At 37.5% G+C, this 17,117-nt stretch overlaps 2 protein-coding genes across 3 annotated transcripts in view; one reads left to right on the top strand and one right to left on the bottom strand.

The window, feature by feature from the left end:
• Nucleotides 1–3,643, top strand: part of AP1S2 (adaptor related protein complex 1 subunit sigma 2) — a 32,240-nt gene extending 28,597 nt beyond the window's left edge. For both annotated transcript variants that reach the window (XM_026087158.1, XM_026087157.1), the window contains one exon: nt 1,519–3,643. Coding sequence is in view for 1 of the 2 variants with exons in the window: in XM_026087157.1 (XP_025942942.1) it covers nt 1,519–1,566 (48 nt within the window). In the remaining variant the exon portion in view is untranslated. The remainder of the gene's footprint in view (nt 1–1,518) is intronic.
• A 75-nt stretch (nt 3,644–3,718) lies between these two features.
• The window catches only part of ZRSR2 (zinc finger CCCH-type, RNA binding motif and serine/arginine rich 2), a 22,582-nt gene continuing 9,183 nt past the window's right edge, over nt 3,719–17,117 (bottom strand). Inside the window, exons 7-11 of the mRNA XM_026087160.1 lie at nt 15,622–15,737; nt 12,498–12,711; nt 10,079–10,134; nt 9,792–9,901; nt 3,719–9,106 (exon numbers count right to left, since the gene is read on the bottom strand). Of these exons, the coding sequence (XP_025942945.1) occupies nt 8,625–9,106; nt 9,792–9,901; nt 10,079–10,134; nt 12,498–12,711; nt 15,622–15,737 (978 nt within the window). The 3' untranslated portion in view covers nt 3,719–8,624. The remainder of the gene's footprint in view (nt 9,107–9,791; nt 9,902–10,078; nt 10,135–12,497; nt 12,712–15,621; nt 15,738–17,117) is intronic.

The raw sequence follows: 17,117 nt of genomic DNA, 5'->3' as shown, positions 1-17,117 counted from the left end.
CTTACAGTTAGTGGATGCAGGAGAAGCATATTATCTAAAATGAATGCAGCTAAGTCATCTGAGAATACTACAGGTTATATTAAAAACTCTAGTCCCTCTTCAAGCAGTGGTACCTATTGAGTGATATGTTAAAATACACATTAATGCCTGCCATACTGTTTTATGTTATCAAGGTCACTGCAGTTCTAAGAATATATAAATATTGCATCAGTGAGAAAGCACCACATTCTTAATACATCCAGTATCTTGTTTCCAGTTGTTAACTTGCCTTTTCTTGAAATTTCTTATTTGCTGATGGATTTTGGAAGCCAATGTTAATCTCAAGCTGCTCAGCACTGGCCTTTTCCAAGTACTGACATACTTTAAAATGAAGTTACCTTTAAAATATTTTTTTTCTTTTAACATTGAATCATCTTACACATGAATTGAATTGAATGAAGATTGTAAACTTGATCACTCTGTGCTACCTAAGTGAAGGTTGATAGAGACAATCTGATGTTCTGATCTTATTTGCAAGATTTAAGGCTTTTAAGTATGTGATTTACTGACAAATTAGCTTTTTTTTAAAAAGAGCAATATTTAGAAAGCAGTTGAAAAATATTGTTTGCTGCTTTAATTGTTATCTGGCTTTTTCCTGCTTCATGACATGTCTTGTTTTAGGATGCTAAAGTAAGTTTATTCATACTCTGGATGCTAAAACGGCTTATGTTTCCATAAGGACACAGTATCCCTTTTATTTGTTATGATATTGCTAATAATTATGGAAATGGGCAGCTTAATCTTTCTAATCAGACTATATTTTTTCATATGCTCTAGGAATAATAAATACAAAACTGGTAATAACCCTTTGGAGTTTTGTATAAAACTACTTGCTCTGAATCTAAACAAAGCTTTTATTTTAAGGCTAGAATTAACCTTGAACTATATGCTGGTGTAGAATAATACACTCCTAATTCTCACAGTTCTTCAACTTCTGTAGTTGTCAGTTTATTGACATCAGATATACAAAGGTACCTTGATCTGGTTTTATGAATTAAACAAGCACCATTGTACAAAATCTAGGTTTTATAAAGAGTTTAAGGGATACTGTATCTAAGTTGCATCAGTCATTCCGTTTATCCACTTACTCATTCCTAGCAGATTTTTGAGACCCSTGAAACAAATTATCAAAAAAGCACTAACTGACTCTATTGCAAGATGCTTCCCCTTCCYTCCCCAATTCATGCCTCTATTACTGGTTGTGATTTGCTCCCTGCTGGTACATCTGAATTGCTTTCTTTTTATTATGCTTAAAGGCAATAAAATTTACCAGCTATTCCTGTGAACCATGACAATCTAATTAACAGCTCTTTGAAAAGTGCAGCTAATACCATGTTTGCAAACTGCAGTGCTTTTATATTTTCATATTTTTGGCTTCTCATTTTTAATTAAGCGTCTTCCGTACTAACTCTCATGTATGATACTGTTCAGTAGGAGCACAGGATCCATTTACCACTGTCTCAAATCTTCCCTCCACAGGAAGCAGAGACCCCACGTAGTGTACTTGAAGAAATTGGATTGACATAGATCTTCTCGTCAGCTGATGACATCTCAGTGTTTCATACTGTAAATGTTCACTGCCTTCATTGTAATGTTTAGCTAATGGTGTAAGATGCTGTTTGTCAGTATTACTGTTTTGCTAAGCTGCTTCATTCAGGCCTACAAGAAAAATGCTTCTTTGAAAAGGGAACAAATTAAAGTCCAAAAATCATAAACAAAAGGGAATTAGAATTAAATTAATTAAACATCTCTTTTCACTGCATTTATAGGATGATTGCATTTGACTTCAATAAGTGTACTGTTTTTTATAAGCAAATGACTTCAGGAACTAAATGCATCATGACATAGCATATCTAAATGAAAAGAGACTACATGAATAACTTTAAAATTCAAAATGTTGCAGTGTAAAACTTGTTTTATGCAACCAAAGACTTCTGTTCATCTACATTTTAAGTCAACACTTGTGATAATTCTGCTTTTATTTCAGTTGATACATAAAGATTGGAAATGACTGTTTACTACTGAATTTGTCATTATACCAAAGAATCCTGTTAGGGTCTGCTTGTCAAACTGGTAAAAACTGTTAAGGTGATATCGCTTTTGGAAAGAAAACTGCAAACTGATCATTCATGAGAAATTAAAGTGTTTTTCAGTGTAATCATCTTGAGTAAAACCATGCGAGTTACTATATGATAAAGGGGAGGCGTCTGGTAAAAAATAGTATCCTTCCAAATAAGGAAACTCTTTTTAAATCTGATATTAGCTTACTCTGAACATACATAAACAGAAAAAGGGAACTAGCCTTTCTAACTGAATGGAGGGGTGCATAATGAAAATGGGATAACTTTGATCATGGAAAAGAGGGAGCTTTACAAAAGGGACTTCTCATGTTTTTCAGAGTCTAGAAATTGATTTGTATTTATTGTTGTTTTATAGTTGTGCTTTAATGGCTGTATGAGCACCTTTAAAAAAAACACTAAGTGATCAGCTTCATTTTGACTACTTTTCATTACTTATATCTTATACACATGATGTATACCTTATGAATGTGATGCATACCTTATGAAACTACCACTTGGTGTACCGTACAACTAACTATAGTGAGAACTTTTTTWAAAAAAAAATTAGGTTTGTATACTAGACTCTTAAACTGCAGATTGGGCAAAGTTGTATTAAGTAATATTTTGACACTTCTAGCAGGCTTTCAGTAATTATTCACTGAAAATATTTTCACTTAAGGAGACTTCAGTAATGTGTGCTTTTCAGTTTTGAGAAGGTAGTGCCACACTTTGGGGTAGCAAAGTTCTGCTGTGTGTACGTGTGGTCCCCTACAGTGTAAGGATTTGCTTCCCTCTCTTCCCCTCCCTCCTCCCAGTAATTTCACTGTGGAAGTCAATGTTTTGGCTTGTTCACTGTAGTGCATAGTGTCACATACGTAGGTCATATATTCACAAAACTTAACTTTGGCATTGTTGCTGGAAGCAATCATGCCCTGCTAGCACAAGCTTATTTATACAGCCATCTGGAGAGGTAGACTGTAAATTTGACCTAGGTTAAAATTAACCCAGCAAAAAAGGGTTAATGTTAACACTTAGCAGTTCCCTGATCCAGATCACAGTATAAATGCTTGTGGCAGCAGAAGGGACAAGGCGGAGGCCAGGCTGTGGGGGCCTGAGCCGGGCTGGGGCGGTACATGTCTGAGGCAGTGCCAGGGTAGGGCTTGCGAACTTGCAGCTTTACAGTTTTCAGGTCTGGCCATGCCATTCTGGGGATTTAAACCTACCTGATTGCTAGAGACCATGTTTAACCTAAGGTACACAAAAGCAGTGTTTTGCATTTCATCAGTGTACAATGTGCAGGGACAGGTGAGCTTCAAGTGGTATTAGAATGACCCTATGTGTGATACCGAAGTGGTTAAATTACCTTAAATTAAGTAAAATCTGAAGCAATTTTATATGTATTAAACATGTTTTTAAAGTTTACGTGTCACTTGTATGTGCTTGGCTGGATTAAGCTTTGTCGTGATTGTGACAAATAAGTTGTTTGACCTCCGTCTTACTATCACATTAGTTTAGTCATAATAAATGTCCATTTTTACACCATTGCTTTGTGTCTATATGCGATTAATTTTGATTTCTTTTTTTTTGGTAGAGGAAAGAAAAGGCTACGCAGTGCTAGCTTAAAAAAACAGAGGGAAATTTTATTAGTGCTTAACCTGCTCTTGAGCACTTTATTAAAAAAATGTGCGAATATACTGTGTCCAAGATTAGTTATTTACATCCATTTAAATTCTACAGAAAGCAATAAATTAGCAAGTTTTTGGAGGGCTTATCACATTAAACATGAAATTTATCAAAGTAGATGTTTAATTGATGTGGTAGTGCCAGTTCATTTCAAAATTAAACCATGKGTTGACTGAGTGTTTTCTGGATAATACAAACTCGATATTCAGTTCCTTACATGGAATTATGAACAAGTCAATGCAACATTCACAATCCTAGCTTCAACCAAAAATTTCTCTGATGAATCTGTTCTCACACTTTCCAAAAGAACTGAACTGAACACATTATCAGCAAAAGCATAGGGAAAATTTACCATCTTAGGGCATATCTTGAATCTAATGGGAAATTAAAATTTTGTTGCTTAATTTTCCTATCTTACCTGAACCCCTGTCCCTCAGAAATTAAAGAATCCATTACAATTTCTAGATTGTTAAGTGATTGTTTTGAGTGTCTTCAGCTTCATCGTTGACTCTTACAGTCCTTGCTAAGTTGAAGAGGCCCTTCCTAAATATCTGCTGTTCCTTTTGAGTTCTTAATGGTGTGATGATGGTCACCCTAGGGCTGCTTTGTTAGATTACTGTGCTCAACGGGTTATACTTGTAACAGCTGCTTTCTAATCAGTCTCATAGTTTATTGAACTGTAATTTCTCAATGTCATTTCCAAATTTTTTTGTATATCAGAGATGGATATTGCATCCAGCTAACTGATACATCAGTACTGAACAGAAGGGTATGTGGAAAAATAGGGGACTTCTTTCCTTTTAATTGCAAAGAAATCACAGACTTACAGTGAAAGCAAAATCAGCTGCACTCTTTAAATAATGTAAGAAAGTAAATTAAGTTTTAAAGTTACTAACTAGCACAGACTTTCACATTTTGTAAGAACTGCTGATCCAGGACAGGAACCAGTATAGCAGGCTCTTGTATTTCTTTTGAAAAATAGTGCCCCCAAGAATGATGCTACTGGTACAGGTTTTTTTTACTGTTAAACTACGGGGTGATTTCTGATACACTGAATGTGGTAATGTAAAACTAAATCTGAGAAAGACTTCCTATTGAAGGAGATAAAGCTGGAAAGTTATTTAGGATGTGTTTTCAGACTGTCTCCCTGTATAAGCAGAGGAAAGGCCTTTTCATGTGTGCTTGCTTCCTCTCAGTAAAAGTAAGTCAGTCTTGCATTCAGCAGGTGAACATGGGCTAACCCTTCTGCCACAGGTGTGAGGGCAGCCAGCTGCTCTGGGCAGGCACAGCTGGCACTGGGGAAGGGGAAATCCCATGGAAGCAGTCTCCAGCCTGAACTCAAGGGCAATGCTGCTGTTGGGGTGTAAGCCTGTCCCTGCTGCCTAAACACTGCAAGGCAGTAACACTTCTGTGCTTATGCAGTATGGTGTAGTTACAGCAGGGCCTACCATGCTGTCTTTTATTTCCCTTCTGCTTTTGGAAAACTGCTATCCTACTGTCAGGCTTGAGCACACATTGTACCTTCCACAGGAGAAAGGGACGAACAGCTTCTGCTTTCCCTTCTGATGCTGCCTTTCGGGAATGTCTAGTCATAATTGTCTGGCCTGCAGGCCCTGTTGCTAAGTGCCCCATTGCTGCCCCAACCAGCTTCTTGCAGCTCTATCAATACCTGCCTTCGCAATCAACCTGAAGCACCTAAGTGATCCTCTGACTCTGCAGAACTTGTGATCCAAAAAAAAAAAAAAAAAAAAAAAAACCCCAAAACCCAATTTTTTTGAAAGCCACTGCTTTAAGCAGTCATTGAGAAAAATAAACTTGGCCAATTCAATTTGTAAGGTCTGTTTACGCAGAATAACCCACAGTGCGAACAAGCTATTCCTTGCAAATTTAAATCCTTTCTGTGTTCTTCTGGGGCTTTTCCCCTTTGGAAAAAAGAATTAAGCTTAACATTTAAGAACTTGTAGTCTCTTTGTCTCTTCAGAATAAATAGCTCAGCTAATAAGGAAACACAAAACCATGCATATGACTCGCTACTTAAGCTTATTATGACATAGGGAAACAATACTGAAATATATGAACTTTGAAGTTAGAAAACTGGTTGAATTCCAGGTTTCATGCTAACAAATGCAAACGAAGTGTTAGATCTACAGCACTCAATTTCTGTGTATTAAACAGACTGCACGTGAAAGTGAATTATAATTACAACTACCAATCCTACACTGCATGGGTATAGCCAGTAATTTTGGATCCAGATCTCAAGTAAAAAGCTGAAGCCTCAGCCATTATAGTAACAGAAATAAAGTATATTTTAATTTTTTACATGCATCTCTGAGCAAGCTTTTCTATTATAAGATTTAACCCCCCCAAAAAAATACAGCAGCTCAGCGTCCCAGATCCCATTACAAAACTGTGGGAATGAGCCTAATTACCTATGGAATTCTCACATGGGTCTTAGTGGCACTTGGTGTCTAATCCCCGAGGCTCGCTATGCTCATTGCACCTGACTTGTAACAGAATTTCGTAAATAAGCATCCCTTCACCCGTTTCACTTCTGTCTTATCTTGGTGATTAATTTCCCTCAGATAGTGCTTGGCAATAGCCTGCTGCATGACACAAGAGGATATACAACATGCTGCAGTAGGGCTCTTTCACTTTGCAACAGTATATATTACATCTTCTACCTGAAAGCCGCAACCAGCAGGCTAGTTTGCCAGAATATTAGTTATGGGAAGCAAGGCAGCACCAGTGAAATCAATACCTTATTAGCCTGTTGGCGATGTGTCTCAGCAGGTAGGAAATACCAGTTCAATTCTACTTCAGGGAATTGAACCTGAGTTTGCCACATTCTGCATTAAGTACCCCAACTAGACATGTGAGCATCTAGGCAAAAACAGAAACCCTGGGGAAAATCTGTCCTTAAGGTCTAGTCAAAAAAGATACAGTATGAGAAACTGGTTTTCACAAATTTTTTAAATATAATTTAAAACTTAGTGCTGTCTATCCTTCGAAATATGCCTTTCAAATGAAGTTACATTATTTCAAAAGTTATGCTATTAAATTACAATTCCTACATCTGTTAATAACTAAAACATTTAATCAAATTAACTAAGCTACAATTCTGCCTACAGTTATGACAATATATAGTGAAAGTCAGGTTTGAACTGAACATCAATATATAGCACTTCTGTTGTATTACTCCATATTGGACAACAGTTACACATGAAAGAAGGAAAATGTATAATCAGCATGCTAGGTGCAGTATGCATTTAGAAAAGCAAAAATATATTTATATATTTATATATCCAGAAGCAAATGTTCACTATCTATCCTGGGAGAAAAAAGTTCTTGCTGTGAGGAATGCTATAGTAAAGTTTGGATATCCAGATTTTCTACTGGAATTTATGCTATGTTGTTGAAGTCATAACAAATACCTATTTGGGAGTATTTCCTGTCTCCTTTAGGCTTCTAACTTAGGTGGTCTCAGCGGTACCCTAAAGTTCTTTGGAGAGGCTGAAGAGAGGGAGGTTCCTCTGCAGACAGTTCAGAGCACCTGCACCTTAAGTGCCATGAACTCTTTTTGGAGATACTCACTTCTCTCTCTGAATACATAAAGACACCTAGGTGCCTAAGTTAAATACCTGAAGTTAAGCAGTGTGAAGTACAGTTCATTTAACAGCACAAATCTTTCATTCAAAACTGAAGAAATATTTATTTTATAAGGACTTTGCTAATTGCAGTTACTTTGCTAATATAGCTGTCATTTCAAAAAAGTTTTGACCTGATAACTTCATTGTTATGCACCCTACTCTCCACCTTGACTGTAGGGAAGCTAGGCAGTAGGGTGCCTGAACTTGTACATAAAATAAGCCTAAAAAACACTTCAACCAAGTCCTCCTCCCACAAAAACTGAAGTATTATTTCAGGTATAAATCCTTCAGTTTCTTTAGCCACTCTGCAAGATCTTTGCAATCATCTTTAGCCTTTACTACTACATTTGCATCTTCAGTTACCGGATTTACACTTTTTCCTACTACTGCATCATAAGTTAGGCAGGTTGTTTTCAACAACAAATGCTATGCAACACGGAGTATTTTCTGTTTTCACTCCAGGATTACAAGTGTGTGGTCTCCATTCTTACTTGGGGATTAAGGTACTGAATAAAATGATTGTTCTTCTGTGTACTTCCTACTTAACTTTGGTGTACTGCGATCCTTACAGGCAGTTAGCTCAGCAGGTCAGTCATGTGAGAGAGAATAATCCAACAATTGCGACCACAAAGCTCCTACCGGGCAAGTACTGTACAATAAAACAGTGAAGTTTCTTCTGTGCTGGAGCTTTACATCCCTTTTCTCCAGCTCATAACATGATTATATTTGCTTTGTCTAGAACCAGATTTCCCATAAACATATGGTAAATATATATGGCTGTCTTTTACAGACTTCAATTTGCAGTATGCTATGGTGAGAATTTACAGCACACTGGCTGTTCTGAACTAACTCCTTATGGGGACAGTGAACACTTAACACACACATAACACAGAAATAAGCATATACCAAATAAGCTTTACTTCTCTTTCTATTTTGTACTCAGTATGCATCCAGATGTTGCAGTAGTTCAGAGGGACAGAGTAGCTAGAGTACTTGACATTCACACCTTAATAGGACTTAAACTTTTAATTTTCTGAAGCTTAGCACACAATAAACTAGGTTCCTTTATTAGGAAGAAACTGATTTTAATGTGCAAGAACACTTTATTTGTAACTCAAATATATCTGGTGCCCTATTGGAAAGATTTCTTTGTCAGCTCTAAGTTTGATCAATGAGCAATTTCTAAAAGTAATTCTCATTTTGTTTTAGGAGTTTCACTATTTTTTCCTCTGCTGCTTGATCTCTTTTTACCCCTACTCCTGGATCGAGAAGAACTCCGACTTCTGCTCTTACTGCGTGTTCGACTATGACTTCTGCTGCGACTACGGCCTCTCCTCTTTCTCCCTCTGCTGTGGGATCTCCTTCTTTCTCGACTTCTTGACCTGCCAGACCGGCGTCTTTTCTTGTTTTTGCGGCTATTCTTTTTTCTCTCAGATTCTCCATTTCTCCGGTAAGAATGTTCTGGGCTAGGGCTGCCCCTTCTCCTCGACCGGCTGTAATAGTCATCACGATGGCTTGTTCTGTTTCTCCTTTCAGAGTTTTTAGACAACTGATTAGTCCGCTCAGGAGAAATACGTATGTCTCTATTGGCCTCCCAGAACTCATTGTTTGGATTTTTGAATACATGAAGAAAGTTGCAGTGTTTCCCTCTTGGACACTTCTGCCTTTCAAATAAGCCTGCAACAGATTATTAGGGTTTGCTTTTTTTTTTTTTTTTTTAAATCTGTCACAAACAGAACACAAATGCAATTATGAACCAGGCCTAACTATTAAATTTGTTTCTTCATTATGTGCCTACTGCAAAGAAACTTAATGCACTGCATTTTGCTTCTTTCAACAGAAAAACATGCATCTGAGGATCTATCAATTTAATTCATGCAAGGTTTTTTTTACAGTAGTTACTTTTCTAAGTATTAACTTTCTAACACATATTATAAACTAGCTACTAAGGCTTTAGCTTAAAACAATTTTCATAAATAATTTTACTGCCTTTGTCTTCCTAAGAATGTAAATGTAAAGAAATCAAACCTGATAGTTACTGCTAAGAATTGCTGATGGCTCAAAAACTGTTGCTGTGTTTGAAGAGATAAATTAGTACTTCCTGTATGCTATTATATCCAAAGCTAGGATTCAAATTTTCTTCTCCCATCCAAGATACATCCACTAGGATGACTTGGGCACTTATGTGACATGGTATGAATACTCCCTTTCCTTTCTAAATCTACACAAGTGTTATTTGTCTTCCAAAAACAACTGAAACTGAACTGCAACATTATTTGAAAGCCACAGGCCTTTCAGCCTCTCCTTTTCAGTAAAGTCTTTCAGTAGCACACATTCTCTTTTCTAAGTGTTTGTGACTCACCACAAATAGCAGTCTTCCATCTTGTCACCGGACAAAATTCACAATGAAGCTGTCGTCCTGCATACCATCGTCCACTGAATAGAGCAAGAGCTGCCTGACAATCCTTCTCCCTTTGCAAAGAAAAAACAGCATGTAACATGATCACACCGCAATCATTTAAGATGTCACTTACCAATTTGGTGCTCCCATTACAGTGTGAGAATGAATCACACAGATTATATAAACAACATTCATTACTGTGCTCTGGACTTTGGTTGTAAAACTCGGTAAGACTGCAAAGTACTTACGTCTGATACTGGACATACACATTTCCTCGCAGGTGAGGCTCATAGTTGCAACTGACCTAAAGGGAATGACACAGTAAGTTAGGGCAATTGAAAGCCTGTGCTATACCACAGCTCAGGCATGTGGAGCTGACAACCATCCTGATTTATGACAGCATAGCAATATGAACATATACATGATTTTCAGTTCTTCTGATCTGAACACTTAATTTTAGTCAAATAAAAGCACTGAAGAAAAGCCCTTCTGGTTTATGCTTGCATGTTTCCAGCATTTTGCTTTGATTAACACTGGGAACTCTGCTTCATTTAGTCTAWAAGATAGCCTGTACTCAGCTGTCTKGCACTTAAGTCTGCACCAACCCTACTGAGCAACAGCCAAATCCTGCTCTGAAAACAATTATTAGTTTCCTCATTAGCTTTTATGTGGGATTCATTATGGCAAAAGAATCTTCAGAACAGCTTAGCTACACAGCGCCCCTGCAAGATGAGCTGGAAAAGTTGAAGTCACAAGCTTTGAATGTCCTGTTCTGAAACAACATTTTTCATAACAATTTAGTTTTCCAAGTATATCTAAATCTCTCAAAAATACACCATTTTATTTCTAAAAGCTTGTTACTAATTGCCAGGGATTCTGAGACAGGCAGGCCCGAACTCAGTTCTTCATGGCAGAAGTGTGAGACCAGCCTCTTTTGTCTCCAGTCCTTTTCCTATTTCCACACCAAATGAGGCAAGCAGCTTCTTTCATCACCGAACTCTGATTCACCCTCAGAGCACTGGATTAGGCAAGGGCTTCCGGAACAAGAGCATGCAATTATATAATGAAATATTACAGAACAAGTAGATGAACTATTTGAGATAAATAACAATGGCAACACAAAAACAAGCGAGAATGACTTTGCCGTGGACACGTTTAGGTGGAAAACCAGAACTGTGTTTTGTCAGGATCTTCCAGTGAGATTCTGGAATAGCGCTCCAGAAGGAACAACAGGAATAAAACCCCAGGCTACTTTGGAAATGGAAGTCCACTGAAAGAAGGGCATGTACAGTGTGATTCCAAATGGCAGCAGAGACTCCACTCAGTCACAGCCGAGATCCCTGCAGCCAACATGCAATTTCTAAGCATCTATAATAAAATGAAAATGCCCATGAGAATCAAATTGCAGTTGCACAATTACTTCAGAAGCTGAGAAATGCCATGCCAAAAGCACTTACTTGGTTATTAGCTGTACAGACCGAAGTACGGGCAACTTAACAGATATTTATATATTATATGCCAAAGATAACCATCAAACTCAGATCTTCAAGTTAGTAAGGCAGCATTTCAACCCACACTCCACTGGGTATCTATATCCCACCTTATAGGATGGAGCAACACCTGCCAATATTCCATGAGTCAAGATAAGGAGGAGATACTCCTCCACGCAAGTAGATGTTTCTTACTTACAAAGCTCATCAATACAACTACTGAAAATTCACTTTTTCTACTTCACTTTCCTCTTGCTTGAAATGCTAATAAAATTTCAATTCTGAGGCAGTTGTCAACAGCAAGAAACAAAAGGAAAAAAGGCACAGCGTGCCTCCTGGTGACTTCAAGAAAACATTCAGGAGTGGCAAGCAGAATGGGATGCTGCAGTAGGTTCTGCTACAAGGATATTTCACCATCCAAACCGCACCTTTTGAGGCAACCTGGGACTGTTAAAACACATCATTCATCTCCAAGGTCTCCATTTACAGGTCCATCTTTTTTCCCCGTAAGAAATCATAATATAGATGGGAAGAATTCAGGAAAGATTCAGCAAACCAGGTGCATAAACTCAGGAGAGATGAAATATCTCAACACCATTTATATAATATACCTTTTTCTAATACAGCCAGTTCAAATTAATTCCTGCTACTGAAATATCTACTACCTTTTCAGTTCATCATCATCTGGGTTTTTTATTCCAGCAGTCCCAAAATTACATTCTTTAGATGTATACTCCAAATACATTTTACACCCCCACTATTTCATTCCTTAGGCATAGCTTTAAGGGGCACCCATGCAATAGCTGACATACCTTTATATTTTCTAAAAGTCCCTATGCCCTCTGGGGTCAATCACAGGCTAAGTAAAGAGGGGACTGTGAGCTAAGTGGATTATTGAGCTGCATGCATATCTTGCAAATTTGCCTCAGCATAAGCTTTTATAAAAAGTTTGGGGGTGAGGGGGGAGAAGATTTATCCAGAATAAGACAATGCTCCTTAATGGCAGTGACAGGTGCACAGGTGCCAYAAGAGATGCACAGTTTGCAGTAAAGACACCGTATAGTTCTCTGACATACACGGAATTTAGCTATGGCATGCTGCATGGAACTCCAGCTAAGAATAGCAAAACACACCTTATATGATGTATGTTAAAAAGCTGCTGCACTCATATGCATACCTTGAATTGAACAACCTTCCCCACATTTTGAAACTCAGGGAGAACATCCTCATAGAACTCCAAGAATTGCTGGTAGGTCTCCTCATCGCTGTATTCGAGACTCGCGTCTGTGTCGTAGTCGTCTCTCCGACACTGCTCCATGCCAAAAGTAAGGAACATTCCTCGGACGAGTAGCGTCTTACTAGATGTTGGATAGTTATGCTTGCGAGAACACCTGGATATTTGCAGTAACAGAAGAAAAACGAAAGATTTTCACTTTCAGCAAAAGCTGCACCTGTTAAAATTGCAAACACTTGCCATTTTGAGTAACAGCTTTGCATTACAAAAGAAGATTCATTAGTGGATGACTGCCGTATTTCAATTATTAAAACAGGTTTTTCAGAAGTGAGTTTCCACATAATTTTATTCTGCCATGGATAAAGACCTTTTTGCTTACAAAAAAAAGCCACCATTGGTCTGCAAAAACTATACACTCGAATAATATATGAAGAACCGAAGTCATTTCTTTTTTGGGCTGCTAGGCTTGAATATTTTCCCCATTTCTGAAAGTCTTTCTTTAAAATATCTTAAAAGTAGTATTTTTGTAAAGTCCCTGCTCTTTTATTACCAAATTAAACAACTTTTACTGAAATTGTTCTTAGCAAATTTGGCGGGGGTGGGGGGAGGCAGGTCTAGACCTGAAGTTGGATGAGTTCCAGATGGATTTTTTTCCACCTTTTAACAAATACTTGTTATGAAGAAGTCTTGTCTTAATCTGCATCTTCCTGGCGGCCATAAAAGTATTAGATCTCCTTTACTGCGTATCATCTTCAGGCTACCTCCCTCACATGCTAAAAACCAATTCTCCCTCACAAGCCTTTAGATTTAGTAAGAACATAGATGTTAGCCTCCCTGTTTATTTCACTGTGTTTTATAATCTGTTTCAAACACTTCCTGAGTAACTGAGTCATGCCCTCTTTAGCACATTTTGCTTTTCATGACATGATCAGAACAACAGCCAGACTAGTCTACTCTCTTATCTAGCAGTGGCAAAGCATAGGCAACGGGGGGGAAGTCAGGTCCTGAAATGGGCTATTACCGCCTAGACTTGGGATAGGAAATTTCTTCCCACATCCAGTCAGTCAGAAATTGACTCATTCTTTCCAGTTTGCAACTTAAGTGGACAAAAGAAAAAAAAAAGAATTTGATTTAAATTTTAAAAATTGCCTTACTTCAGTATTCCATATGGATTATAGAACTCAAAATATTATAGCCAACCAATATTGTCTGTACACAGAATGACAGAGCAGTAGTGCATAGTTAATAGTGCATGGCAAAACAATAGCAGCTCCAAGGAAAACGATGCAAAAACAAGTATTATGTATATTAGGGCTTGAGTTACTGGGGAAATTAATAAAGATGAACTCAGACAGTTTTATCTTCCTCAAGACAGAGCTAGCTTTGATGAGATTCAACTACTATTTTACTGATAATACTGGCACTGAATTATCACCATTCTTGTCCATTTCAGCTTCCACACCATCCTCCAGTCCCTACCCTAGCTGCATCTCAGTCCACCAACTTATGGTCAATGCCAGAGGCTGAAATGACCACAATAGGAAAGAGGCAGGTATGTAAGGAGGAAAGATGGTGAAGGAGAGGGAGTTGAAATCAGCCAGCAACTACAGGCAAGAGAAACAGGGCAGAACATGATGTTTCTCAGTATTTATTTACTAAGTCTATTCACAGTTCAAACAACATTTTGAAGTAAAACTGTTTTTTATCCAATCTATAATTAACTGAAGGAGGTTATCTCCATTAAATAGTGCCAAAACAGAAATACTACAAAGATGACAAAGAACTAAACATTAAAAGCTGGACAGCAAAAACACAGTCTGCAGTGAACTAGCTGGCTAAGTTTTAAGAATTTAGCCCTTATTTCAGAATAGAAACCAGACATAGACTTGAAGCTTCCACAGAGTTCAATTATCACATAATTATCCATAATATAGATCACTCTAAAACAAATTACTTTTAGGATAAGGAATACTAAAATAGATGGACCACATATATTTCAGCAATACAAGTAAATAAAAATGGCCTTATTAGTTTATGCTGAAGGTTCATCTAATAATTATTGTAGTCTTTCCCTGCTGAGGTATTGTTCTTCCTTAACACACAAATTCAGGGACTTCCTAGTCAGATGCTGCATTTGGGTCATCATCTTTAATGGTCGCTGATGAACTCCATGAACCTATTTTTACTTTTGGCCTCCACCACATCTTGTGGCAACAAGTTCTACAAATATGTTCCRTATAAAAAAACTACCTTCTTTTAAGCTGGTAAAAAAAAGCTCAGGGACAGCTAGTTAAACTGTTTCATAATAAAAGCAAATAATCCTTCCCATCCTATTCATGAGTTCAATGTTCTTTTACCACATCCATCCTCCATCATCTCTTCCAAAGTGAAATCAGTCACTCCTCCTACAGAAGCTGTTCCTTATCTCYGATCATCTTGTTTCCTTTCTCTGTTCTTACCTTCTACTCTATTTCCTTTTTGAGATAGGGCAGCCAGAACACTATATGAGATGCAAGAATGAATGCATCACAGACTTACACAGCATATAAACAGGAGAATTCTGGAAGTTACACAACACCTTTAGCAACTGTGCAACTGTATGCTCATTTGCTCTGGTCAGTTTGGGGGGGGGGGGGAAATGTACTTCTTCTTCTTCCCTTTTTTGTAAAATGATGCTGCAAATGCAAATTGGTCAAATGCAAATCGGTCAAGACAAAAACCATCATCATCTGACCAGTTCATCTGATAGTTCCTTCAGGCCTGCACCACCAGCAGAAATCACATATATTCTGACTGAATGCATCTGTGCATCTGCCTGACCTGAAGTAAAGTCAGTTTGACCACCGGAATCAGAATGTATTCTCAATATGCCATAACAACAGACGTGTTGATTCCAGTCAGGCAATGGGTTTGCTCTCAATATCTAGTTCCAAAATAGATATCCCATCCAAATACATGGCAGTAATTTATAAAGCAAGATTTCTTCAGTTTGCATATGACSTAATGGAGTTGCCTCCCATTCATTCCTCCAGAACATTTTTATGCTGGTAAATATTCAGCTGATTACCTGTCTCCAAATCGGCAGGAACCTGTTTTAATATAGAATGGGCAATTTGCTCTGTCCTTCTCTGTTCCTATATTCTCTGGCGGCTCTGGGTTATGCCAGGTAATACCATTCTCCAGCTGTAAAAAAAACATTAAAACACACACAAGTTAGAAAAGAATAAAGAAATGTAATGTCAAAGTAAAAATATCAATTAAATCCACATGCAATTATGAGCACTCCTTTACTATAAAGACAAGCTTGAACCTATTTAAGCATTGTTTCACAAAGCTGTCCCATGCCTTGGATCTCTGGCAATGGAAACCTTTTTTCTTGATGATTGCTCAGTTTTAAGAACAAGTCTATATTCATAATTTCACCAAACTGAATATTTTCTTTTGCTGAGGGCAAATTTTCATAAGATTTTACAATCACAGTTATGATATTATTTGCTCCTCAGTCAACAATTTCATTTGTCATCTATGAACATTACAAATAGTGGGACAGATTTTTTCCATTCTTCTAAGTTTGTTAGTTACTTCATTCCAGTAATCACATATGAGTAGCAGTGAATCCACGTGGCAGATGGAAGGCTGGAACTGTTTCTTATTTGTCTTTGCAACAACTCAAAGCTCAGCAAGGTTATCACTAACACTTTTATGCAAATAGGAAAGGCTAAGAAAAAAGTAACCTGCTAAAGGCCAGAATTAAAACAACAACAACAACAAAATAAAATCATAGTACTGTGGTTAAAAGCCTCCATATTGCTTATCTAAGGCCATTAGATTAAGATTTCTGAAATTCAAATTGTGATTATCAAGTTGCAAACATTGACTGACCGCAAAAAAACCTGAACACAGACTTTAAAAAAGGAATTTTCATGTTATTACCCAAAAGACTTGTAAAGCTGAGCAGCCTAAGGTTCTCATTCTAAATCAACTGAAAAATGTGTTTCTCTGCAGTCAGCATTTGAACCTGCCACCAGGCTCATTATTCTCGGCCATAATTTCCTCCCAACAAACCAGCACTGTCACTTCAACAGTGTGAAAAGTGAGTACCTGAACCCTTGAAGCTTTATATGAAGACTCTGATAGACTACATTTCCTCATCTTCCCTTGTAGGAATGGCTATTAATACATTTTGAGCTCTGGGCAATGAATAGTTCAGAGCAGATTTCTACTCATATTACAGAGTAAAACAGCTGTTTAACTGTAATTTGGATCTCAATGCAATTCCAATGTAGTTAATGGCAATCAACAAACAATTGGTAACTAGAGTAAAACTTAGTTTTCAGATGCATGCAACAGTTTAAGCAGAACAAAAATCTACACAAATTTAACCACATGACAGGGATAAAAAGTCAGGTTATTCTTTAAGGAAAAAGGAAAGACTAATTCAACCTCTCTAAGATTCAAAAGAAGATGACTGCAGTTTTCCTTACTACATGCTGTGAGCTTGGGATCTGTGCTCTTCCAAACACCCAAGCAGTTAGCATGCACGCTCTCCCACTTAAAAAAAAA

The sequence above is a fragment of the Apteryx rowi genome, unplaced genomic scaffold, assembly GCF_003343035.1.
Source record: "Apteryx rowi isolate R43461 unplaced genomic scaffold, aptRow1 scaffold_706, whole genome shotgun sequence".
Classification (NCBI taxonomy): Eukaryota; Metazoa; Chordata; class Aves; order Apterygiformes; family Apterygidae; genus Apteryx; species Apteryx rowi.
The sequence above is the reverse complement of the archived record's forward strand: the minus strand, read 5'-3'. Positions and strand labels throughout refer to the sequence as shown.